Source organism: Heliangelus exortis, chromosome 11 (genome assembly GCF_036169615.1).
Source record: "Heliangelus exortis chromosome 11, bHelExo1.hap1, whole genome shotgun sequence".
In the NCBI taxonomy this organism is placed as follows: Eukaryota; Metazoa; Chordata; class Aves; order Apodiformes; family Trochilidae; genus Heliangelus; species Heliangelus exortis.
The window spans coordinates 13241652-13265851 of NC_092432.1; the positions used below are offsets into that span (position 1 = coordinate 13241652).

The 24200-nt window shown below is 55.8% G+C and overlaps 4 protein-coding genes across 5 annotated transcripts in view; 2 read left to right on the forward strand and 2 right to left on the reverse strand.

Moving 5' to 3' along the window:
- The first annotated feature begins 868 nt into the window (after positions 1–868).
- COMMD4 (COMM domain containing 4) lies at positions 869–2945 on the forward strand. Its single transcript, XM_071754711.1, has 8 exons — positions 869–1487; positions 1565–1636; positions 1732–1797; positions 1942–1981; positions 2057–2176; positions 2348–2428; positions 2511–2687; positions 2764–2945. The coding sequence occupies exons 1-8, from the start codon at positions 1173–1175 to the stop codon at positions 2802–2804; spliced, it is 912 nt and encodes a 303-aa protein (XP_071610812.1). The 5' UTR covers positions 869–1172; the 3' UTR covers positions 2805–2945.
- Positions 2946–3010: 65 nt separating this feature from the next.
- Positions 3011–7517, forward strand: NEIL1 (nei like DNA glycosylase 1). Its single transcript, XM_071754710.1, has 9 exons — positions 3011–3545; positions 3962–4081; positions 4210–4288; positions 5404–5503; positions 5596–5720; positions 6022–6049; positions 6553–6614; positions 6780–6987; positions 7147–7517. The coding sequence occupies exons 1-9, from the start codon at positions 3127–3129 to the stop codon at positions 7164–7166; spliced, it is 1161 nt and encodes a 386-aa protein (XP_071610811.1). The 5' UTR covers positions 3011–3126; the 3' UTR covers positions 7167–7517.
- A 230-nt stretch (positions 7518–7747) lies between these two features.
- Positions 7748–20528, reverse strand: MAN2C1 (mannosidase alpha class 2C member 1). Its single transcript, XM_071754709.1, has 26 exons — positions 20181–20528; positions 19799–19924; positions 19084–19207; positions 18131–18201; positions 17712–17889; positions 17044–17233; positions 16521–16627; positions 16241–16351; positions 15870–15962; positions 14829–14945; positions 14476–14571; positions 14046–14191; positions 13535–13658; positions 12971–13092; positions 12447–12532; positions 11755–11925; positions 11387–11469; positions 11109–11203; positions 10885–10989; positions 10587–10743; positions 9690–9833; positions 9500–9609; positions 8825–8904; positions 8557–8702; positions 8313–8416; positions 7748–8229 (listed from the first exon to the last, which is right to left on the reverse strand). Exons 1-26 carry the CDS (start codon positions 20270–20272, stop codon positions 8112–8114), a joined length of 3096 nt encoding a protein of 1031 aa, XP_071610810.1. The 5' UTR covers positions 20273–20528; the 3' UTR covers positions 7748–8111.
- A 1600-nt stretch (positions 20529–22128) lies between these two features.
- The window catches only part of SIN3A (SIN3 transcription regulator family member A), a 30069-nt gene continuing 27997 nt past the window's right edge, over positions 22129–24200 (reverse strand). For both annotated transcript variants that reach the window (XM_071754707.1, XM_071754708.1), the window contains exons 20-21: positions 23975–24182; positions 22129–23365 (exon numbers count right to left, since the gene is read on the reverse strand). In XM_071754707.1, the coding sequence (XP_071610808.1) occupies positions 23135–23365; positions 23975–24182 (439 nt within the window). In that variant the 3' untranslated portion in view covers positions 22129–23134. The remainder of the gene's footprint in view (positions 23366–23974; positions 24183–24200) is intronic.

Below are 24200 nucleotides of genomic sequence, written 5' to 3' on the forward strand. Positions count from 1 at the left end.
GTCCAGCGCTGGGCCCTGAAGCACCGGGGCTGCCTGCCTGGGAGGGTGGGTTGCCCCGTGCCCCACCTCCCCGGCCCTGTGCTGACAGCTCGGTGGCACTGCAGTGGGAACAGGGAGCGATATGTGTCCTTGTCAAAAGCCCCAGCGCTGGGCAGAGCCTCATTCGGCTGGAGGCAGGGGGCAGGAGTGGAGCTGGAGCTGAGGAACCCGGAAGGTCTGGAGCTGAAATACCCTCAGTGGAGATGGAGCTGGAATCTCAGAGCTGGAGCTGCAGTAAAGCTTGCAGGACTGGAGCTGAAATCCATGCTATGGAGCTGGGGCAAGAGCTGAAATAAAACCCAGGGATGCTGGAGCTGAGACAACAACCATGGGGTCACAGCTGGAATGTGAGCTGAAGCTGAAACCAAGCTTGTAGGGCTGGAGCTGAAACACTGACCATGGGGTTGCAATAGATCCTGTAGAGCAGGAGCCGAAATAAAAACTGGGGCAGAGGCTGGAGCTGGAATAAGGACTGTGGGGCTGGGGTGAGAGCTAAAAAAGAGCTGAAATCGTTCCAGAGATGGAGCTGAAATAAAGATCCTGGGGTGGAAACGGAAACCAGAGGGCAAGAGTTGGAACGAAGAGCCTGTGGGGATGGAACTGAAACCCTGACCATGGGGCTGGAATAAACATTGGCTGGGGATGGAATGGTGCAGAGATAGAGCTGAAAAAAAAACGGTGGGGCTGGAGGTGAAAATGCTGCAGAGCTGGAGCTGAGACAGCCCAGAGCTGAAAAATGCAGGGCCGGAGCTAAGCTCAAAGCCAGAGGCACGGGGCTGACACAGAAACCTGTGGGGCTGTGCTGAGCTGAGGAAAGTGAAGGAGCTGGGGCTGAACTCAACCTTGTCGTGGGGCTGGATCCGAACCCAAATCCGTGGGGCTGGGGCGGGAGCCGAACTGAGAAGGCGAGCGGGGCTGAGAGGCAGAGCCCGGGGCAAGGGCTGCAACAACTGCTGCGGGGCTGGGGGGGGAGCAAAGCCCCCGGGGCCGTGGACGCTCCGGAGCGTTCCCCCGCGGAGCCGGGCCCGCCGGGAGCTGCGGCCGTGGGTGTGAGCGTAACCGGGATAGGCCCAGGGCGGCCCGGAGAACGATGGCCAGGGCCGTTCCGGACCGTCCCAGCCGGGCCCCGGCCCATGCCCAGCAGCCACCCCGAGACAGGAACCCCCCTTCCCAGGGATCCGCCGCCACCGTCCCCCGGAGCCTCCGGGACCTCCACACGCCCCCCAGCCCCGGGGTGGCCCCACTCACCGTGCCCCCCGGGGCTGCCCCCGCCTTTCCGGACGGGACTGCAACAACGCAGAACCAGACCCCACAAGGGACCTCCTGAGCCGCTCCACCCTTTCCGGTCCCGGCCTGGCCCTTTCCTCCCGGGTGCCTCCGGGAACGGTTCCGGGTGGCGGAGGCGGGATCTGCGGCGGCACCGGGGAGCTGAGCCCGGCGGCACCATGGTGGGGCGGGGGGCGGCGAGGGACAGGGGCGACGCGGGGGGTCCCCGATTGGCTCTGACCGCGCCTTCCCCCCGCAGCGGTTCCGCTTCTGCGGGGACCTGGACTGTCCCGACTGGGTCCTGGCCGAGATCAGCACCCTGGCCAAAATCGTTAAGTGCCTGCGCCCCGACCCCCGTTGTGGCCCCCCGGCCGCTGTCCCCCTGCCCGCCCCGGCCCGGTGCTCACCCTCCCTCTCCCCCCGCAGTCCTCGGTGAAGCTGAAGCTGATCTGCGCCCAGGTGCTGCGGGACATGCTGGGGGAGGCCATGGAGGTGAGAGGCGCCGGCGGTACTCGGGAGTATTAGCAGAGATGTTGAGTATGAATTGTTTTAGTGCTTGGGTAGGAATTCGGAGGGTTAGGAGGTTCTGCCTCCATGCGGTACCTGGTGCTCGCCCTGATGGCTCTTGTCCTACAGTATGAGAAGATCCTGAAGCTGACCTCGGACGCCAAGTTGGGTGAGCACAGGGCCCAGTCCCCCTGGGACGGGCAACCAGCTGGCAGGGCTCTCACTCCTTCTCTCTCACCCACAGAGTCAGGGGATGTGAAGGCCACCATCGCTGTCCTGGGCTTCATCCTCTCCAGTGCTGCCAAGCACAACGTGGACAGCGAGTCCCTCTCCAGTGAGCTGCAGCAGCTGGGGCTGCCCAAAGGTGGGGACACCCTGGGGATGACATCATGGCTGCACTTTTGTCGCAGCCAGACCCTGTGGTGGATGGCGGCTGTGCTGTCCCCTGTCACCTCCCTATCCCCGGGGACTCCTCTGGGGACTGGCAGAGGCAGAGCTGGGGTGAGCAGATGGTTCTCTACTCTGGCCCTGGCAGAACACGCCAGTGGGTTGTGCCGGTCCTATGAGGAGAAGCAGAGCTGCCTCCAGGACAGGCTGCGGGCCTGCAGCCTGAGATGTGAGTGTGGTGGCAGGGGGAGGTTTGGAGGCTGGGGTGGGTCCCCCTGTCCTAGGGTGCTGATGCTGCCTGCCTACACTAGTGAGCCGGCTGGGCTCCGTGGGCTGGCGGGTGGATTACACCCTCAGCTCCAGCGAGCTGTGGGAGGTCAACGAGCCACTCGTCCACCTGACCTTCAACCTGCGGGATGGGCAGCGTGGCAGGGCAGACACCATCCCTGTCACCCTCTCGGCTGACAAGTTCCAGGTGCTGCTGGCAGGTGAGGTCAGAGGGGGTGTTGCGGGGAATGCTGCGGTGCCGACGGCTCCCCCATTGCCCCCTGCCTCTGCCCTCAGAGCTGAAGCAGGCCCAGGCCCTGATGAACACCCTTCTCTGAGAAGCCGCCAGGGGGGCGATGGCGGCAGGCGCCGGCACTGGATGGCGGGGGGATGTGCCCCACCGGGATGCCTGGCTGGGGAGGGGGCAGCCGGGGGTAGCTTTCCCCGTCCGGAAGCTCCAATAAAGTGACAGTGACCAAGCCGAGCCGCCTCCCGTCTGCTTCTTCCTGCCGCTGGGTGCCATGGTGCCTGTTGCCATGGCGACGCGGTGGGCTTGCAGCTTCCGGCGCGTCCTCCTCGCCGCGCAGCCAATGGGAGGCGGGGGCGGGGCCTGGGCTCTCCTTCCCTGTCCCATTGCCGTTCCCGGCCCCGCTCCCGACCATGCCGGAGGGACCGGAGCTGCACCTCGCCGGGCGCTACATCAACGAGGCGTGCCGCGAGCTGGTGTTCTCGGGCGGCGTGGAGCGCTCGGCGGTGGGCAGGGGCCCGGAGGTGCCCTTCACCAGCCAGGCCTACCGCGTCTCGGCCGCCTCCCGGGGCAAGGAGCTGCGGCTGCGGCTGACTCCGCTGGGCCCCGGACAGCACCAGGACCTCGTCTTCCGCTTCGGCATGTCGGGGTCATTCCGGTTGTGTCCCGCCGCTCAGCTGCCCCGTCATGCCCACCTCCGGTTCCTCACCCGGGAGAGCCCCCCGCGGGCCCTCTGCTTCGTCGACCCCCGCCGCTTCGGGTCGTGGCGGCTGGGGGACGCCTGGCAGCCGGACCGCGGGCCCTGCGTCCTCTCCGAGTACCAGGCCTTCAGGTGAGTGTTCCACCCGCCCGCCCGAAGGGAAGGGAAGAGGGAAGGGGGAGAGAAGGGAAAAGGGGACGGGAAAGGGAAGGGGGAAGGGACGGGAGAAGGAGGAAGGGAAAAAGGAAGGGAAAAGGGGACGGGAAAGGGAAGGGGGAAGGGACGGGAGAAGGAGGAAGGGAAAAAGGAAGGGAAAAGGGGACGGGAAAGGGAAGGGGGAAGGGACGGGAGAAGGAGGAAGGGAAAAAGGAAGGGAAAAGGGGACGGGAAAGGGAAGGGGGAAGGGACGGGAGAAGGAGAAAGGGAAAAGGGAAGGGAAACGGGAGGCAAAAGGAGGAAGGGAAAAGAGGGAAGGGAGGAGGGAGGGGGCCCTGCTTGGCTCTGGCTTCTGTTTCTGCACAGCAGTGCTGCCCTGTGCCCCATTGCAGGGAGAATGTGCTGAAGAACTTGGACGACAAGGCTTTCGACAAACCCATCTGCGAGGCTCTCTTGGACCAAAAGTTTTTCAATGGAATTGGGAATTATCTCCGGGCTGAGATCTTGTACAGGTAGCGTGACTGCTGGGGAGGTTCGGTCTCCAGGAGCTTGAGGGCATCTTGGCTCTTCACCTGGTTATACACGGGCAAGTGCCAGAACCCAGAGTTCAGGCTTGTGTGTAACTGATGGACTCTCTCAGGCTGAAGATCCCTCCCTTTGAAAAGGCTCGGACTGTGCTGGAAGCCCTGAAGCAGCAGGAGCAGGCAAGGAGAAAGAAGGTGGGGAATAGCTGGTGCTTTTACAGGCTCAGAAGGGGGCAAGTTTCCAGATGCCATAGCACTGGGGATTCGTATGCCTGTGGGATGTCTCAGCAGATCCCTGGGGTCCCAGGAGCCTCTTGCTGGATTGACCTGAGAAATATTCCTGACTGGGGCTTGGGCTCAGCAGCAGTGCTAGGGGTTCATTTTACTTCCAGCTCCCAGTCTGGGCACAGCTGGCTGCTTTGCTCTGGCTCTGCTTTGGACCTAGCTGAGCACGAAGCTCTGCTGTTTTGGGTTTGTTTCAGCTGAGGGGTTGGGGCTGGTTTCAGTTCATGGTTGGTTCCTCGCTCTGATGAGGCAGAACATGGTCACAAGGCCCTCGCAGAGCTTCCACTGCCTCTGCCCACACTGCTCTTGGGAGGTTTTGCTGTTTTGAGTCTTTGCCAACCCGGCAGGACGCATTTTCCCTTCACACCTGGAATGGTTGCTGCAAGGCATCTTTTTCCTCGGGCACATTACTGTCCTTGGCCATAAACACCCCTGTCTGAGCTTGTCTGCCTTTCCAGTGGAGCAGCAAATGGGGAGCAGCAGTTGGGTAACCTCCCATGCCCAGTGCTCCTTCACCCATTGCCAGGCTGATGAGCTGTGGCAACTCTCCAGGCACAGGGCTGGGTGCTTGGTAGCCCTCAGGACATCTCTGGGTATATTTGGGGTGTGTAAAGAGGAAGGGGTGAGGGAAACAAACACCTTGCAAGCTTCAGCTCTCTGGGGAAGGCTGCAATAGAGCCCATGGTGAATTTTGTGGCCTTGGGGGAGAGGAAATGGCTATTTGAAAGAAGCCTGAAAACAAAACCACAACCCCCTGAGACTGTGGGAGGGCTGTTCTTACAAACTGCTGGCATTCCTGTGTGCTGGGCACCTGTCATGTCTTTGTAGTTGTAGGGAATGTGCTAATGCCCAGTTCAAAACTGACGGTGACCTCAGGGCTGGCACCTGCCATGGTGGGGCACGTGGTGAGGAATTTGTCAGTTCATCTTTGGGAGGGCACGAGGAGATGGGGAATCTGCCTGCTGATGGGGAGGAGAGACCTTAATGAGGGTCTGGAAGGTGACTTCCTTTCTCCACCCTTGTAGAATCCTTCCCTGACACTGAGCAAAAAGCTGAAACTGATGCGGGGGAGCCCGGATCTGCTGGAGCTGTGCCACACAGTGCCCCTGGAGGTTATTGCAGCAGGTGAGGCACCAGGTGGTTCTGTTCCTAGCAGCAGGCACCCCAACACCATTGTCACCACTGCTTCTCTATCCTTTCCTTCTCTCCCTTCCCAGAGAAAAATCTCTTGGAGCCAGATCACTCAGATAACTATGCTGCTTTTAAGAACTGGCTGCAATGCTACTTGGTGCCTGGCATGAGCTCCCTGCGTGACCGACACGGCAGGACCATATGGTTCCAGGTAGGAGTTTGGGGTCACTGCCTGGGGCTGGGTGCTCCCCAACCACTCCTCCAAGGGGACAACAGCTAATTTTCTGCTTCCTGAGATTCCTCAGCATTATGCTGTGATGAGGACCCTCTGTGTGGCTGTGAGAGTCCCTGAGGCACAGGGCAGGCAGAGCAAGCACAACTCACTGGGGAAATGGAGACGTTGTTTCCCTGTCACTGGCTGGGCCATGGGGTGGAGAAGGGGCACAGATTCTGCTGCCACTACCTGCAGAATGGCTGCACCCCACTCAACCCTCTGTCCCCCTTCCTTGCAGGGAGAGCCTGGCCCCATGGCTCCCAAAGGTGAGTGTCCCCTCTCCTCCCCACCAGACCTACTGTTTCTCTGGGAGGGCTGGAGCCTGGAAGCCCCAGGGCAAAAAGAGGAGCAAAGTCCTCTTCCCTGGGACTCTGTGCTTGGGGGACAGAGCCCACTGTCCCCAAGGCTCCCTGCCAGCACACCCACCTGCTTGGGTGCAGACATGGCATCCACAGGGTGCTTTTCCAGGTCAGCACCTACACCCCCTCCCACAGCAGCCAGGCTGGGAGCTGGGGGGTGTGGTCTCCCTGGGGCTGCCCTCCTGCACCGAGCAATGTTTTGGCAGGGGAGGGAATCTGGTGGGGGGGGGAGAGGAACTCCCTCAAGCTATTCCTCCAGCTCAGTTCCTCAGTGCTCAGCTCACACATCACCTGGGGCACCATCCCTGCAGGGTCACTGTGCGTGTCACCAGCCTGTCCCCTGAGGTGCAGGTGCTCTCTGCCCCATCCCCTCCTCACCCCCCCTAACCCGGGCACCTCTCCTGATGCAGGGCAGATGCCTCACAAGAAGCACACTCGGGTGAAGACAGATCCTGAGGCTCAGACCCCAAAGGTAAGAAGCTTCATGGCTGATGCAGCTCCTGCTGTGTTCGGAGGCTACTCCTGAACTCATGGTGAGGCTACTCCTGAACTCACGGTGGGGTTCCTACCTGGAGTTTCTCTGCAGCCAGCAGTCTGACCACACTTCTGCTGAGTTCTGGCTCCGATGTCCATCCAGGTCACCAAGCGTGCCTTGAAACGGCCTCCCAGGGCTGCAGCAAAGCCTCCAAAGCCAGCCACAGTGGAAGAGGAGGAGGAGGTGGCCGATGGGCTGAGGAAGGGACGTGTCCTCAGGAGAAGGAAAGCAACTGCTGCTCCAGCCTCGTCCAAGCCCAAGGCACCGGCCAAAGCCAGAAGCTGTCAGACATCTGTGCGCAGAGGCAGAGGTGAGGCTGGCAGCCCCAGACGTGCTGTGGGAGCTCCTCCTTTTGCCAGGGGGACTGAGGGAATGGCCACAGGGCAGGAGAGGAGCTCATGAGGCTTTGTGGGGCAGAGCCAGGCCCCCCCTCACCCTCTGCCTTCTCCTTTCTCTCCCCATTTTCCAGGCACAGCCCCTGCCATGTGAATGCCGTGTGCTGCCCTCCTTCCCAGGGGCAGGAGGAGCTCAGGGGAGGCCTGGCCAGGGGCCTGGGTTAATGCTGGGGAGAAATGGGGCTGCTCCACACCCGCTTGCTACAGGCTGCATCCTGCCAGTGCAGGAAAAAAACGAGTTTGGTGATGGGGCCCATTTATCCAGCACCTTCCTGCTGTCCCTGGGCTCTTGAGGGGAATGAGGACCACAGACCACACAGTGTGCTGGACTCTGACCCTTCCCATCTGCCTAAAGGTGGATTCCCTCTTCCTTCTTGTCTTCCCCTTTCTGGCTGCTACCTTAAGCACTGCTTTTAGCTGATTAATAAAGTATTTTGTGTAGAAATCACTGTGCATGCCTTTTATGCTCAGGATAACACCCCGTGCCCAGCCTCTTGCCTAGGTGGGCTGGCAGTTTTCCCTACCACCTCACATCCCTACCCCCCAGAAATAAAGGTAAATTCTGTCTCCTCAGGGCCAGGAGCTGAGGGGAACACTAAGAGAGTGACAGCTACAGCAGAGCCCCAAGGAGGAGGCAGATGAGTGCAGTTACCTGGAAATAAAGTTAGGCTGCAGCTTGCTTTCATGTAATTACTCTTTACTTACACTCCCCTTCCACAAGGGCAGTGCAAGAGGCAGGTGAAGGGAGCAGGGATTGGGGCATCTTACACTCACTGCTAGCGTCTGGACAAGATGGAGGCTGAGACACAGGAGCCACCTGGGGAAAGATGCTGTCCCCCAAACGCAGGGGACAACTGTCCTCCTTTCCTGATGGTTGCTCTCAAGCACTGCTCTCTGATGGCTGTGGGGGGCCAGGGGAAACTGCCTTTCCTTGGAGCCACCACCTTCTTGCACAGGGATGAGGAGAACCTCAGGCTGCGAATTGAGTTCCTGCTGCTGGCCCAGGTTGCAGCCAAGCCAGCAAAGGTGACCAGCAGTGTCACAGCTCCAAGACCAAGAGGAGGGAGAGCAGGTGGAAGGGTGTGAAGGAAAGCCGCACACCCCCTGGCTCCAGTGGCAGACAGCCCCCCTTAACTGGCTGCTCCAGCAGGTCACAGCTGGGGAAGAAAACAGTGGGTGAGAGGCTGAAAAGGACCAAGCTTCATCCCCACAGGGGCCCAGCCCTCCAGCATGGACTTACAGCATCGCCTCCTTCACAGGGAGGGAAGTCTGGAGCCAGGCCACAACCGTGCTGCCGTGTGCCTCGTACAGCCGAACCACCATGGCTTTAGGTCTGTCCTCAGCCTTTGGGGGACAGATCAGGCAGATGAGACAGGCACATTCTCTCCTGTCCCTCAGGGTACAGCTGATGGTAGCTGAGCAAACTGTGCTCAACAATGCAGCTTAACCCCTTCACCCTCCCCGCTTCTGCCCCAGGGACTCACCTGCTTGACAGTCTCCAGCACAACTGCAGGTGAGCTGACAGAAAAGGCACTCCAGGCTGGGCACTGGGCAGAGCTGGCTGGGACCGTGTGAAGGGGGAAATTCAAGTTGTAGGCACACTGGATCACACCAGCTTCCTGGAAGGAGCCTGCAACACAAGTTCCAGCCAGCCTCTAGGCAAGCACAGCCAGACATGCTCACCCCGAGGCTCACCAGAGCATCCTTCACCCTGAGTATCCCCCCAGGACCCAGCTCTGCCCCACCACTCACCCTGGTGAGGCATCACAGCGTAGGTGAACTCATGGTATCCAATGTCTGCCATGGCATCAGGGGACTTAGGTGCTCTCAGCCTAATGCAACAAGAGGTAAGTGAGACCCTCTGTCAGCCTGACATTGTTCCCCTACTACTCAGTCCAAAGAAGCACTGTGACAAAAGGCCACTGCCTTCCTCTGCCACCATGAGACTGTGCCCTGAGGTGGAAGAACCATGCTGCTGGTTGCTGCAGACAAGGTGTCTAAGAAGCTACAATTGACCTTTGAAGGGTGTTTTCCCATGAAACTCGTGGCTGACAGAGTCAAAATGAAATAATTCAGAGTTTCTCTTAAGCTTTGTCTGCATCCAAAACATTGCCATTCCTTCCCTCTCACTAAGCCTCCCCTCCTGGGATATGTTTTGGACAGCAACAGAAAAAATGACCCAGTGCAGCAATTGTGGACCTCACCACTCCCTAATTACCTATGAGTGTAACTCATATGAGTTACGCATGACCCGAGCCAATGGTAATTGTCTGGCACAAGTGCTCTCTGACAGCCAGCCACTTGGACGAATACCAGAATATTCCCTTACTATAACTTTAGGACCAGGTGCTGCATCGACTTCCAGGAGACACCTCGGAAGGCACAGTGACTGCTGTGTCCCCACCCTCATGGCCCAACCCTACTCACAGTGAGAGGCTGAGGACGTTCCTGAGGGCCGATGCTCCGTATTTGCAGTCGTTCAGCAGTGCCACCCCGAAGCCGTGCTCGGAGAGATCCAGCCACTTGTGAGCCCACACCTGCAGGAAGGACCAAGGGCCATTCACCAGATGGACCTGCTGCCTCCCCCCTGGGAGTCCCAGACCACCTTTCTTCTCACCTCAAACCGGGCCCAGTCCCAGGACGTGTTCTGGTGCGTTGGCCGCTGCAGGTGCCCAAACTGGATCTCATAGGTGGCATTTGTGCTCCGGACCTGCACAGGGAACTCCACCTTCAGGAACTTGTGAGCCTCTTTCCACTCAACCTACAGCAGAACATCAGCATCATAGGGGGCTGAGAAGCTGCACTTGTCCCTGGATAAGGCACCCGGGCCAGCCCAGGGATGTTATATAATCAATGTTATATTTGCTAAGCTTCATTCTTGTATTCCAACAAACTTTCTTGCTTTTTGTTTCTCATTTGCATCTTTTCTTTACACACTGCACTAAACTTGTCTAATGAATAATACATGTAACATGCATGCAACAGGATCTGCATCATAATGAATGCATTTAAGACACTACGTTTGCTTAGTTTTTCAAATAATGTTTAAAAAACTGCTGAAAAAATGTATGAAAAGCTATCCACACGCACGAATGGAAACAAGTCTGTGCAACTCCTGAGTTTGTCTCTGCAGGAAAACACATGTGGGAGCAGGAAGGAGAATGTGAAACTTGAGTTACCCTGTAATAGCTGGCCTACTCTTCTTCCCCAATTTACCACAGTTTAATTCCTAAGTATTAAACACATAGGTTTTCATGGTCCTTGCTCTTAATGCCAGCCCAGGTACAAGAAAAGCAAGGTAGAGTCTCACCACAGATGAACTGGTAAGGCTCCCCCTCACCCTCTGGGATCCCCACCCTTGGGCTGCCTCCCCCTAAGGCAGAGGGGGACAGGCAGGGAGGGGCTCAAGGGGAGGGAAGAGGAGGGGGGACATAATTCAAATGTGAAGTTCAGCTCCCCAGAGCCCTCTCTGCCCAGCCCAGATGTCTGTATGGGGGGCAGCTGCTGTCCAGACCTGAGTCAGGAAGCGGAGGTACGGGGACGTGGCATCCAGGATGATCTCCTGGGTTAAGGTGCTGCTTTTCCCAACCCGCAGAGAGAAGCTGGCACTGCCCCGCAGGCCCCCACCCAAGGTGACGTTCAGAGGCTTCAGCAGTGTTGTCACTGGCTTCCTAGGGAAAGGGATGAAAGCAGAGCGGGGTGATCCAGGTTCCCAAATCCCAGACAGCAGGCACTCGCTTCTCTGGAGTGGATGCTGGGACTGATGGGAAGAACCTCAGAACAGACAAAACCTGTGTGCGCTGCTCTGCTACCTGGTTTCCAAGTGATAATCCATCACATCCCATGCATCCCAGTACAGGGGAACATCATCAAAGAGTGCAAATTGGTTGGCACAGCAGCCATCTGCAACTGACTCTCTGGAACAAAATGGAAGGGAGAAACAGTGGTGTAAGAACTGGCAGTAGTGAGGGTCTTATAGTGAGATGATCAGAAGTGAGATGATCAGAAGGCCCCAGGAACCAGGGAAGACCCATACCTCTCAGAGCCCACCAGCCGAAGCGAGGTCAGGCGCCCCACTGCATCCAGGCAGACTGCAATCACCCCATTCTCCATGACAACGGAGCCATCCTCCTGGGGGTAAAGGACAGAAACGGAGTTCACAGACCTGTAACTGCAGGAGTTGAGGTGGGTGCAAAGTGTCCTGACTGCAAATCCAGTGTGTGGACTTGCTGCATGCTGGATTTCCCAGATTTGTCCCCAGTGAGCCTCTGATGGAGGTTACACTGATCTGAGGACAACCAGCATTGTGCTTACCTGCTTCCACACTGTCACAAGCTGAGAGGGCAGCAGTGGCTCCCTCACAACGGCGTAGCCCATGCTGGGGACTGTCACCAGAGCTGGAAAGCAAAGAAGTTCTCTTCCAGCTTCCAACATCTGCCCCAGACCTAACCATAACTCACGTAGTGCTGCCCCGCTGCTCTCAAGTCACACCTAACACCTCCCTTCATACCCTCCCCCTTCTTCATCCATAGTTCAGGCATGACTTGAAGCACAATCAGCCCCAAGGAGCCATTTGGCAGTAAACCCTCCCCAGAGCAGAGAGAGGCAGAGTATTTCTTTGCTGTCTGTCTCTGCCCCTCTAAGAAATTCTGATATACAAGTTACAACTGAGTTAGACATACCTAAAGTCTCTGCTCCGGCTGGGCCAGACCTGGAGATGACCTCAGTCCGTTCCCAGGCCAAAGTGTTCAACACGAGGGTGCTCTGGGTGCTCCCCACCTCAGGCTGCAGCAGATCCCTGCACAGACCCTGCACAGCTTCCTCCTGCAGCACAGCACCTGCCCTGCGGATCTCTGAGAGATGAAGAGGGCAGGGTTGGACCCAGCCAGGCCACTCCACACATCTGAGAGAGCTTCTGGCACTCTCGTGCCACCTACACACATTTTAGCTACTTCCAAGCTACAACTGCTAGTTATCATTGATATTAATTACTGTTATCTATTAGTAAGTAATTAAGGTTTATAATTTGTTAACTTTGTTATTGCATGATTACAACAAGCTATGCCAGCTTGACTGAAAAACAGTGAAAATAAATAAATAAATACATAAAAAACCCATGGGCAGGCAGAAGCAAACTGCAGCTCCCACTTTTGCTGGGGTCTGACTATGCCAGCAGCAGGCAGAGAAGTCAGTAAGTCATGTTGGTTTTTAATCTCTTGGCTCCTCTGCTCATGTGGTGTTAGCACCATTACAGGCACAGGCCTGCACAGGCTCAGCCCGTGGTACCTGACAGTTCAGGACTGAACTCTCTGCAGCCCCACCAGGCAGTGTGGCCCAAAGGATGATTGCACTCCTACCCCAACCCCCTGCCCACCTGTGTAGTATTGCAGGGCATCCTTAACCACCAGCTGGATACAGCTGCCTGGCAAAACATCGTGGAACTGATTGAGCAGCAATAACCTAAAAGAGAAGAGAAACAAGCAGGTGACAGCACCAGAATCGTTCTGGCTTACCAAGCCCTGTCTGCAAGACAGGCAGACTTAATAACTACTCCTTAACCCCCCTGCTGGCAAGCACGTGAGAGAAAAAGATTTTTTTTTTTTTCACCCTTTAAATCCCTTTATGTTAGGACTTGTCCACTGTCTGTCTCAAACTGCAGCCATGGAGAGTAAGAGCTAATTTTTATTAGCTACCAGATATATTGTTGCACAAGTCTGGACAAGACAAATGTGGTGAAGAATAAGTTGAGGTCAGAAGCTTCCAGCCAGCAGAACAGTGAGGCTTTGGAGTTCAGGCTGACTGGTCTAGGTCTGTCAGTGCCCTGACATCAAGGAATGCTCCACAGGTTCAGGATGCTGGGGATGGAGAGTCATAGTCCCAAGAGCTCCCAGCCCTCACCTCCAGAGCCGCTGCAGCTGGCTGGCAGGGTACTGGAAGGTGCTGCCCCGCGCCACAGCCAAGGTGCTGAGTACTTCAACATCGTGGAGTATTCGCTCACACTCCCGATTCCCCTTCTTTATCTGATGTCACAGCAAAGAGACAAGGAAGATGCTCATGAAATGGGTAGCTGGGAGTGTGGGTCTCTCACACCAGCAGCACAAGCCCAGCCCCAGTGCAGGAAGGGTGGTCTGTTGTAGACAATTTGCCATTCCCAGTGAGTTATTTTTTTGCCAGGGATCAAACTGAAACTCCCAGCACAGCTTCCCCTGTCTCTGTTCTCATCTTCCTCCCCTTCTTCTGCCTTTTCACCCAAGGTCTGCAACCATCTGATAAAGTGAAGGATGTGGCAGCTACCGACCAAGCTGCTGTGCCCAGGCTTCCTTCACCCCACTGTCCTGGCTACAAGGTGGCTCCCACTGTTGAGATCCAAAGGACACTGGCCAAACCCTGGAGCAGGGGGGAAGGGACTGAGGAGAGCCATCTTCCCAGGGATGGCCATCCCCCTTCCACCTGCACACTCACCTGGGCCTGGGTGGTGTATGTGCCATTGTGCAGCTCGAGGAAGAGCTCTCCCACCCAGGTGCACAGATGTGACGAATCCTTCTCCAGGATGGAAAAGAGCTGGTCAGGAGTGGAGAGCTGAACCCTGTGGGACAAGATGCACAACGAGTGAGGAGCCAGGGGAGAAGCCTGTGCTGGGCTTCACAAGGAACCCTGAGCAGAGAGCTGAGGGCTCGGGAACCCCACACACCCCACATTGTTCCTCCCTAACTCTCCCCCCACTCCGTGCTACTCTTTCTACCTGTCACAGGGACATTCTTTAGACAGGGACAGTCTCCTCAGCATCCTGAGGCCACCCCCTGGACCTGTTTTTACAGCCCTTCACACTGGATAGGCTCTGTCTCCCTGACACTCCTTCCTAGCCCTTTGCTTGCCCCTCCTGCCCTCCTCCTCCTTCACACACCCTTCCCTTTGGCACTGCCAAAGCCAACCCAGATCCCAGCAAGTGGGAGGAAGGGAGCTCTCCTCTCACCTCGGCAGCCCATCTGTGTCCCTCATTCTCTTCATCCTGTCCAGCATCTTCTGTGTGGGACCTCCTCCTCCATCTCCAAAGCCAAAGAGGAATGCACTGTGGTTCACATATCCTTTGTCCTTGTTGTTCTTCACTGTTTTCAGCACCTGGAGGGAATTTTGGACAGATGTAATCCCCTGGTGCCCAGCCCCAGCTCCCACAGCTCTACACAAGAAAACCAGGTCAGCCTTTGGGGTGCAAAGCTCTGTCCTGCCCCTCATTCCCACCCCAAATCAGGCAGGGACGCATCTCAGAGGCAGATAACTGATTGCCAGGCATACAAACAGCCTTTGTCCAGCAACACCGCCAGCTATCCTGCTCCCTTCCCAGGCAGTGCCCTCTCCTAGGAGCCACAGATCACTTTACATGCAGTACTGGCAACCTAACCCACCTCCTCCACTTGTCCGTGCATCCCATAGGAGTCACCAGGGGGAAAATGGGTCAGGACTCGGGAACCATCGATGCCTTCCCAAAAAAAGGTGTGATGCTGGAGGAAAGACAAAGGAAAGCATGGGGAGAGTTGCAGGCAAGGAGCCCAGCTGGGATCTCTAACCATGTCCTTCCTCTCCCCTAAAGCCTGACAGGACATTACTGCCACCATAAAACTGGTGGCTTCCAGGAGGAGACCATGCGTTTGCTGAGCTGAAGGACTGGCTTGACCCGTGGAACCAACAAGTCCAGCCCTGTAGCCAGCCCCCAGCAACCCCAAGTCAATCCCCTGGGAAGGAGGGAGGCACAGCTCACTGGGAAGGTGTTCACCAGGTTCCAGCTGAGCTTCTGTGTGAGGAACCGCCTGATCCCACAGCCACGCATCAACTGGGGCAGCTGGGCTGAGTATCCAAACGTGTCTGGGAGCCAGAACTGGAAGCAGAGGGAGAGACACACATGTGGGTCACACTGGCCACAAACCATAGCCTGAGCTTGGAGAGGGTTTCTTGCCAGTCAGGCTCTGAGCCCTTGCAGAGGGAGCAAGGTGTGCTAGACACAGATGGCTGCTGGAAATGCAATTCCACAGGCAGGGAGCAGTCCCAGAGATTCTTGGAGTGTGTGTGGGATAATGTCCTAACATGGCTGGTGATGGAGACAACCAGGGAAGGCTCTCTTACTAGACTTACTGTTTGTGAACAGAGAGGGACCAGTGAGAGATGGGAAGGTTGGTGGTTGTCTTGGACAAATGACCATGAGATGGTTGAGTTTTCAATTCTTAGGGAAGTAAAGGGGGAGGTCAATAGCACAACCTCCTTGGACTTCCAAAGGGCAGACTCTGATGAGTTTAGAAGACTGGTCAGTGGTGTCTCTCAAGGACAAAGGCTGGATATTAAGAAACATTTTTTCACTGAAAAGATTGTCAAACATTGGAATAGTCTGCCCAGGGAAGTGGTGGAGTCAGCATCCCTGGAGGTATTTAAACAGTGTGTGGACCTGGTCCTTAGGGACATGGTTTAGTGATGAGCTTACAGGGTTGGTCAAAGGTTGGACTGGATGATCTTGAAGCTCTCTTCCAACCAAAGAAATTCTGTGATTCTGAACCTGGACTTAAAACAAGGAGCAGTTCTAGAGACCTGCCAGGGACCTACAGGCAATATAACCACAGGCTGGGGCTCTGCCATCTGCCAGGATACATGGGAAATTAGTTACTCATCCCAGCTTTAGCTGCAAAGAGCAAGCCAGCGTGAGGCACCTGAACATTCTATCTGAAAGGGAAACCAGAGAGAAACCCTCACAGCTAGCAAGAGGTGGAAGGAGAAGGTGTGCAAGGAAGGCAAGCTGGGAAAGAGCAAGTACCTCTGAGCAGATCCGTCCAAACTGCTCCTGGAAGAACCGCTGTCCCTGCAGGAACTGCCGCACCATGGACTCCCCGCTGGGCAGGTTACCATCCTGGGGTGAAGCACAGGGAGCCCAAGTCAGGAGCTGGGGAAGGGGGGGCCTCAGCAAGCACCCCATTCCCACCCGCTGACCTGGCAGATCACAGGGAGGATGTGAACAGAGCTCCAGACCAAAGCCCCTTTCTTGGGGACTGAGACAATTTGGGAGAGGGATGGTGGGTTTGCTAGGCTAAACACAGCAGACAGCTTCTGCCTTCTGGGCCCAGAGACCAGGCAGGCCCAGCAAAGACTCTGCTTTCTCCTTCCTGGGGCAGAGGGCACTGCTCTCACCATTTCCACCCAGGTGCCTCCGACAGGGATGAACTGTCCCTTGGCCACAAAGTCCCGAATCCGCGCATAGAGCCCAGGGTACCCACTTCGTACCCACTCGAACTGCTGCGCCTGCCAGAGCACAGGAGATCAGCCTCAGCTCCCACCACCTTGCTCCACACCCTCTCTTTCCTTTCCCCAACTGCACAGGATGCTCCCTGGTCACCCCCCTCCAGGCCACCCCAATCCATCTTGTTTGGGGTCATGCTGGAGGTGAGGTCCCCGGAGGGAGATGGCTCACCTGGGAGCAGGCGAAGGTGAGTTCTGGATTGTGCTCCATCAGGTGGATCACTGTCACCCAGCTCCGAGCACACTTACGGATGGTCTCCTCATAGGGCCACAGCCAGGCTGTGGGGACAGACACGTGACCCCACCACTGTTATTAATGGGCACAAGCTCCTTTAGGAATTTTCCTCTGCTGAGGAAAATGCTGCCCCTTGGCTAAGTGTTTGGCAGCAGCACAGCCTGGGGCCCTCCAGCTCCTCCTGCTGCCATGCTATTGAAACCCCTCCAGGGACTGGAAACTAGAAGTCAAACAAGCAGAAGACAGTGGCCTGTAATTCATCCTTCACCAACAGTGTCCCCAATGGCACCACTAACCAGACACACGTTCCCCTGCCTCGGTGACAGACCAGCTGTATGGCAGCACTGAGGTTCTTTTCCCTTTCCTCGGGGCACAGTAACCAGGGCCTGGAGCTAAAGGGCAGTGAGCTCTGCCCTTGGGCCTCCAGATCAGTAGAGAGGGAAGGCTGTGCTGCTCTCACCAGAGTCAATGTGGCAGTGCCCCACGGCATGGATGGTGTGCTGGCTCTCGCCGTTCCTCTGGCTGAAGATCGCTGCTGCCAGGTCCCGGGCAGCAGGGAAGGTGGAAGGGTCCATAACGTCACACACGTTGACCATCTGGTTGGCAGTGTACAGTGCCTGGAAACTCCTCTGGTCTTCCTCCCCGAGGAGCTGGGGTTGGGAGTGATAACAGCTTGAGTCAGAGCTCAGCACATCCTCTGGCTCAGAGCAGTTCTCTGTACCAGCTCGGATGCCACCTGCCTCTGGGACAACCTAGTACATCTTTCCAACACCTGATTCTGCCAGCAGTGCCAGCTGAACAGCCTGTCCCAGCTTCACAGACACAACTGATGTCTTTGCTCATGTGCCTTCTAAAGCCAGGTTACATACACTCCCATCCCAGGGCGCTCTGGTCTGACAGATCCTGCCTTGGAACAGAAAGTGTGTGAGAAAACCACCCGTGGCTTTTCTCTGTCCAGTTTTCTCCCACTCTAGACAATGTCAATGGTGCAAAAGCAGCAGGAGAAAGTTTTTGCTCCTCCACGGCCTCCTGGTGGGAGGAGACAGGTCAGGTGGGAGAAGGAGACAAAATGAAGTTGTTGAAGGAGGTGGAAAGGCTGAGAGAAGGGAAGAGAATAAGCTAACACACCTTGGCCATGTCCAGCAGTATTTCCAGATCTACCAGCAGCTCATAGACATCCCTGTTGAAGACGACCAGCTCAGCCTTGCTCAGGATGAACCTCTTCTCAGGGTCTGGAGGAGCAATCATACTACCCTTGCCAGCCCCAAAGAGGCCATTGCAGGCCAGTTCCACATACAGCATCAGGCTAGAGAGCAAAACCAAACCATCAGGGAGCAGATCACAAGGAATCAGCCAGGAAAGTCCATTCCCCTCCCTGTGGTGGGACTGGCCCAACCCAAACAGCAGACAGAGCCCCTGAATGCCAGATCCTTCTTGGGAAGGATCTATCCTGGACACAGACAAGGATGTTTCAGTTTGGTCTCTTGGCTTCAAACCTCACAAAGCTTCCCCAATGGTGGGGGTCTCTGGCCAGGCTGAGCACTCACTTGTGGGGCTCTGTCTCTTTCAGGCTGCTCGTCAGGATGTAGCTGGTCTTCTCACCCTCCTTGGTCAAACCCTGCAGGGGAAAATGACACATTTAACACACAGCTTCAGAGGTCCACGGCAGCAGGCTGTGTGGACAGGACAAGACACATCCATCTGGATGTGGTCCCACAGCCTCTGGGACAATGCTTGCCACAAGAACAACCAGCAGGGAAATTGCTGCTGCCCCAGCAATAACACAGACCCTGTGGGGACCACCTCAGAGCAGGACAAGGCTGAAAAGGGGTCACCTGAGCCATTCCACACACCCCCAAAAGCAGAACTAAAGATGACATGTAACAAGAGTCTGTCCCACTGTTCTTCACAATGGTGGAGATCCCCATCTCAGGCCCTGTGCTTGCACAGGCTTCTTCCATGACAGGTTTGCTAACAACCTAAGCAAGGCATTTGCAGCTGTTACAGGTTTGCAGCCCAGAATTTTGATTCCTGACAGTGGTCAACCTCTAGAAAAGACTCAAACCCACCACCATCAGGCTTTCTTTTCAGGACTGAGCTTTGAAAATAGCCCATAAGATCCTCTGGGGTCTGACAGCACAGCATGGGAGTTCATGAGCACAGCCTTGTCTCCCATCCCACACACCGGATTCTTCACAAACATGACCCTCCCCTGCACAGCAGGTTGTCTTGTGTTTACAGACAGCTCTCCTATTGCCTCAGAGACTACTGCTTGAGGTTAAAAAAACCCTATAATGATGTATCCATCTTTTTTTGTTCACGACCACACAGTCTAGACCTCCATTTGTTGTTTGCTGACATATAGGGGTTAGTCTGTGAGTGCGTAAGAGGCAGGAGGAGGTTCTGCTCCTGCCCCACTGCAGAGGGGAAGGGAGATGACTGCTCTGCAGTACATGGGGTACTGGGCACAGCTGGCACACCTCAATCCATGTCTCCTTACCTGGACTGGCTGGGCATCTCTCCACACCATGCCTTCCCCATCGCTCTCCCAGATAAAGTGCACTTCCCGTCCTGCCCATGCCGTGGGGATGCTCAGCTCCACCTTGAACCAGCACGTCCCCCACCTGGAAGAGAGCAGGCAGCAACTTCATCCCACCGTGAGACTTTCTCTTGCAGGAAATTGTAGTTTGCCAGAGTCTCCATCGAAAAAAACAGAGTGGGGGCAGCTCACAGCCCTTACAGGAGGCTGGTGCCCAGGCTGCAAGGAGGCACAGCAGGGCCAGGAAGCTCAGGCACTGGCACACAAATGCCATGGCGATGGCCCCAGCCTACCTTCTTCAGGAACCCCAGAGAAATGGGCAGCAGATGGCACCTTTGACCACTGCTAGGAAAAAACACCCAACCTTCTCCCAGCCCTGACCAGGAACACAGGTATTGCACAGAAGCAATCATCAGAGTCACAACCATGAACACAAGCTCAAGGCAGAAAGGCTCAAAGAACCTGGCTCTTTATTCTCCTTGGACACAGACACAGCTTGGTCTGTCTCATGAAATCTCCCCAGGGGTTTCTGGGCAGACACCTTCTACTCAAAACCCTGCAATAGGGAAGAGGATTTTCATCTCACTTCTTGGTGATTGAGAACTTGTGAGGCTTCACGCACACAGGAACCTCCATCCCCACTGTGCTGATGGGACCTCCGAGACCTGGTACTCACAGGGGCCCGAAGGAGTCTCCCACTTGAGCCGGTCTGAAGTCCTGCTCGACAGCCTCATCGTAGGGGATGCGCCGGGGGGCCTGGAAGCAGGAGAGCGATGCCACGGGGCACCGATCCCCAAAGAGCCTGCAGAGAGAGACGGCCGGGACACCATTACTAAGGTGAGTCCTGGGCGGGGGGGGAAGGGTTCAGAGCCCACTCTGCTCCCCAGCACGGCCCCTCCATCTACTCCCTGCAGCAGAGGGGTTCTGCCGACCCTTCCGCAGCGTCCCCCGCACCGGGTGGCAGCCGGGGGGTGCGGGGTTGCTCTGTTCAACCCCGCAGCGGCCACCCCTGGAGGGGCGGGCGGTGGAGCCGGGGGACCGGGCAGGGAGCTGCCTACCTGCCCCGCAGGTTGCAGTCGGTGAAGTAAATCTCGGAAAGGAACTTCTCCACCCGCTCCAGCGCCGTCCGCCGGTGCTTCAGGGCGGCCATGGCGGCCAGAACGCGCACGCGCCCAACTCTGAACCGGGCGGCACCGGGGCTGGGCAGGGAGGAAGGGAGGGAGGGTCAGGTCCCCACCGCCCTTTTGGTTCCTCCTGCAGGGCCTTACCTGCGGGGCTCGGTGCCGGGCCCGCCTGGACGCATTGCGGGTCTCCGGCGTTTCGTGTCGGCCTGGCCCGGTCTGAGGAGGGGGCGCGGGGCTGCAGGGCGGCTGAAAAGCAGCGGCTGGTTCTGCCCCGCCCGAACTCGGAACCAGTCAGCGAGTGGGAAACCGGAGGCAGGACCCGAGCACAGGTGTGAATCTCACAGAACCTCGCTTTCCGGACCCCCTTTTGTCCCGCAGAAGAGCCCTAAAACTTCATGGTGCGTGGTCAGGAAGTAAGGAAGGATGGATCTGTAAGATGAAGTTTAGCCCTGATATTTTAATAGAAACGCACTACAGTCAAGTTTACAACATTGGTGCAAAAATCACACGGATGGAGGGCTGAGGAGCACATTACAGAGCACAAAATCCAAGTTCAGATCGAAAAAAAACCCCAAACAAAACCAGCCCTCCCTCCCTCGCCCCCCCACCTCCGCCCCAGCCCACCCCCTCCCCCCCCCGACATCTGCTGATGTACAGGCCAGGAGCAGAGCTGGGGGGTGCAGGGAGGGTTCCCACGGGGGTACCCCAGGACTCCTGGACACGCAGGCACAGGCTCCTGGGACAAGACACCCACCAAGCAGCTTCCATGTCATTTCCAAGCTGGTCCAAAGTCTACCTCTCACTCAAGATACTTTGCTTCCAGAGCACCTCGAGCATACAACAGTGGGAAATAGAGAGTGGGGGAGCACCAGGGAAACCTTTGGAATGGAAAAGGACAGGCAGGAGCCCCTTCCTGCTTGGAGGAGAAAAAGGAGGGTAATTTATTGCTGGCCAGCTGTGAACATTTCTCGTTGGGTTCACCCTCTTTCCCTCTCCACAGGAGGATCCTGTTCCTGACCTGCTGCCAAGGAGTAGTGGCCCCTCGGGCCCGTGTTCCCACCCCAACTCTCTGGCAAGGCAGGCATCACTCCTCCTCTCCCCATGGAAAGGAGGAGCTCCAGTGCCAGGAGCTGTCTTGGAAAAATAAATCCCTGGGAAAGATGTGAGCAGCTTCCCCAGAGCCAAGAGTGGTGGAAGCTGCTTGGGGGTCCCTCAGGACTGGCAGCACAGGTTTGTGCAAGGAAAGCTGCCTCCTTTGAGGAGAGACAGTGCAGTTGTGTGCACTGTGTACAAAGTCAGTGCTGACTTTTTTTGTTTTTTAAAATCAGAATCTTGCCCTCGTGTTTTAATTATCTGCCAGGGCTAAACTTCTGTACTTAAAAAAATATATCCCTTATGTGGCTTTGAGGTGTGAAAAGTGCCAAGACCCACCCCATCCCCTCACACACACTGCACTCAAGAGTGGCTCCGCCCAGAACAGGTTTGGTGCTTCTGATGCTGTTTTCTCCAATACTGAGAGGGAAAAAAAGACATCAGCACAAGCAGCCCCAAGCTAAGTAGCTCAGCAACACTTCCCAAAGTGAAGGTCCTTGGAGCTGGAAGATAAGGTGGATACAAATTACCCACCAGGAAAAAAAACAAAAATTAAAGACATTTAAAATTATATAACATGTATTTATACATCTTAACAGACTGCTTAGACCTCGGTTGTGTTAACCCCCAAGCACACGCGCTGCCTCTGCTTTTTCCTCTCAGATTGTGAAGCAAATCATATAAAATGGTCAGATGCACCCCCCCCGCCCTCCCCTTCGACACCCCACAAACTGCACGCTGCCTCTCGGACCAGGAACAGGGCTGTGGGTGAGCGAGCGTCTTCCTCCAGTTAAGAACAAAGACATTATCTTTTATTTACAAAAAAAGGAGAAAAAAGTTTCCACACAAAAGCACTACAATGATAACTCCCTTTGGTAAAAAGTGTAATAAATGTCTCCATCGGTCTGTCTGCCGGTACTAATTCTCAAGCCACCTGGTACTATGGTACACAAGAAGCTAGTACAGTTATGCTAGCACATCAAGCATACTTCTTTTAATTAAAAAACAAAACAAAACAAAAACCAAACCAAAACAAAAAAAGCCCAAAACGAAAAAAAAACCCCAAAATTGACAATTTGTACATTTATTTACAAAAAAAAAGGAGGGGAACGTTAAAATCGTGTTGTTCTCTGTTGTGTGTGTGTACGGACATGTGTGAAAAGCTGGTGCATGGCACTAGGAGAGACTAGTAAACAAGCAGGTACAAAAAATCCAAAAAACCAAACCAAAACAAAAAAACCAACCAACCAAACAGTTCCACTGGCACTAGAAAGGACAGACCGATCTGCCCAGGGCAAGTCCAGCCTGGGAGGGAGGAGAGGGAGGCAGAGGAGCCCAGGGTCTGCTCCATGGGGCTGCCCCACGGACCTGCAACAGGAGGAGAATCCAGTGGCAACAGGCACCTGGGGATTTCGGGACACATCCAAGCGGTCCGGTGGTGGAGAGATCCCGGTTCTCTTCCCTCACTTCTCAGGGGCCTCTGGGGAGTCAAAAGCCTCAACACTGCTGGTGTGTATGAGCTCGTTGTGTTTCTCTGGGATGGCTCAGTTCAGAGAATGGGCCTTGCCGCCCTCTGGGGACTCATGCCCAAGTCCAAGGGCCGGTGGCCCGCAGTCCCAGCGGAGATCCGTGTCCCAGCAGGGAATCCTGCTGGTGACAGGTTGTACCAGCCACGCACTAGTCAAGTGGCCATGTTACGGAGATACACAGTGAGGGGAGGAAGGCATCCTCCTCCTTTCCTCGATGCGCGCACACACACACACGTCTCCCGGGCTCTTCCCTCGCCCCAGGGAGCTTTACGGTGTCTTGAATATTGTGCCGTATTTGACACGGTACTTGTTAATGCTGACAAAGTGCAGGGTCTCTGTGTCACAGGTGGTGGTGCAGGGCACCAAGCCCTCCAACCCTTCGCCCATTAGCCACTTGCTTGTCTCGGCTGCCATTTCACGGGGCACGTGCTCCTTGGTCCATTTGTCCACCCAGGCCTGGAACCGCTGGTGCAGCCGCTTGCTCACTCTTTCATGGGACTACAGAAAGGGGAAAAGGTGTTAGAAAAAAGGCAGTTCAGCCCCCAGACTGCAGCATTATGCAAAGCTTGGCTGCTGGTTGACACAACCAGGGGGAAATCAAGGGCCCCGGGGAAATTATAACGCAGCCCCCACCCCTCATTAAGAAGAGTTAAAACTGATAATGGCCCCCAGGCCTCCTCTGTGAGGCAATGACAGTGGCAAAACAAACTCAAATACCAAAAGGTTTTTTCTCTTTGCTTTGATACAGCAGCTCTCAGACCGGGGACGCAGTACATCCCGCAGGAGCCCAGGACAGAGCAAGTTCAACATGCTTTACATCAGGGGACCCAACTGCTATGGAAAATGGGAGAACAAGGTCAGGTCTAAAAGGTTTGAGAGCCACTGGACTAACAGAAGCATCAGGAGAAGAACAACTGAGCACACATGTTCAGTAAGACCATCTGCTTAAGGAAGGTAAAATTCAGGAGAGATGGTTTAAAGCCATGGCTTGAGGGCCATGGCTACAATAATAACTAAAAACAGCAAACAGAACTGAACTTCAAGAGTTAAACTTATACATATTTTACTACTTGTTTTGCACAGCCCAGTCCTTCTGCTCAATCCTACCTGCTGAGCTCGCAGCAGAGCGGTCCTCCTGTACATGTAATCCTCCGATTTGATCACGTACACCATCTTATAGGAGTTCAATTTGAATTTACACTCCAGTTTGTCCAAGCTCTCCACGTTCTCCATGGACTTCTTACTGTTTCCTTCCTTCCCTTCCTTCTCCTGCTGTTCCCGACCACGCTGACACTTACGGATCCGCCTCAGATTCCTGCAAAAGAGAAACCCT

Coding starts and splice junctions, on each gene's coding strand:
- COMMD4 (XM_071754711.1), top strand. CDS start 1,173: ATGCCCAGCAGCCACCCCGAGACAGGAACCCCCCTTCCCAGGGATCCG. Junction 1,637..1,731: donor TCAGCACCCTGGCCAAAATC/GTTAAGTGCCTG, acceptor CTCCCCCCGCAG/TCCTCGGTGAAGCTGAAGCT. Junction 2,429..2,510: donor GCGGGCCTGCAGCCTGAGAT/GTGAGTGTGGTG, acceptor TGCCTACACTAG/TGAGCCGGCTGGGCTCCGTG.
- NEIL1 (XM_071754710.1), top strand. CDS start 3,127: ATGCCGGAGGGACCGGAGCTGCACCTCGCCGGGCGCTACATCAACGAG. Junction 3,546..3,961: donor TCCGAGTACCAGGCCTTCAG/GTGAGTGTTCCA, acceptor GCCCCATTGCAG/GGAGAATGTGCTGAAGAACT. Junction 4,082..4,209: donor CGGGCTGAGATCTTGTACAG/GTAGCGTGACTG, acceptor GGACTCTCTCAG/GCTGAAGATCCCTCCCTTTG.
- MAN2C1 (XM_071754709.1), bottom strand. CDS start 20,272: ATGGCCGCCCTGAAGCACCGGCGGACGGCGCTGGAGCGGGTGGAGAAG. Junction 19,925..20,180: donor GACTGCAACCTGCGGGGCAG/GTAGGCAGCTCC, acceptor CTCTCTCTGCAG/GCTCTTTGGGGATCGGTGCC. Junction 16,352..16,520: donor TCACCTTCGCCTGCTCCCAG/GTGAGCCATCTC, acceptor GTGCTCTGGCAG/GCGCAGCAGTTCGAGTGGGT.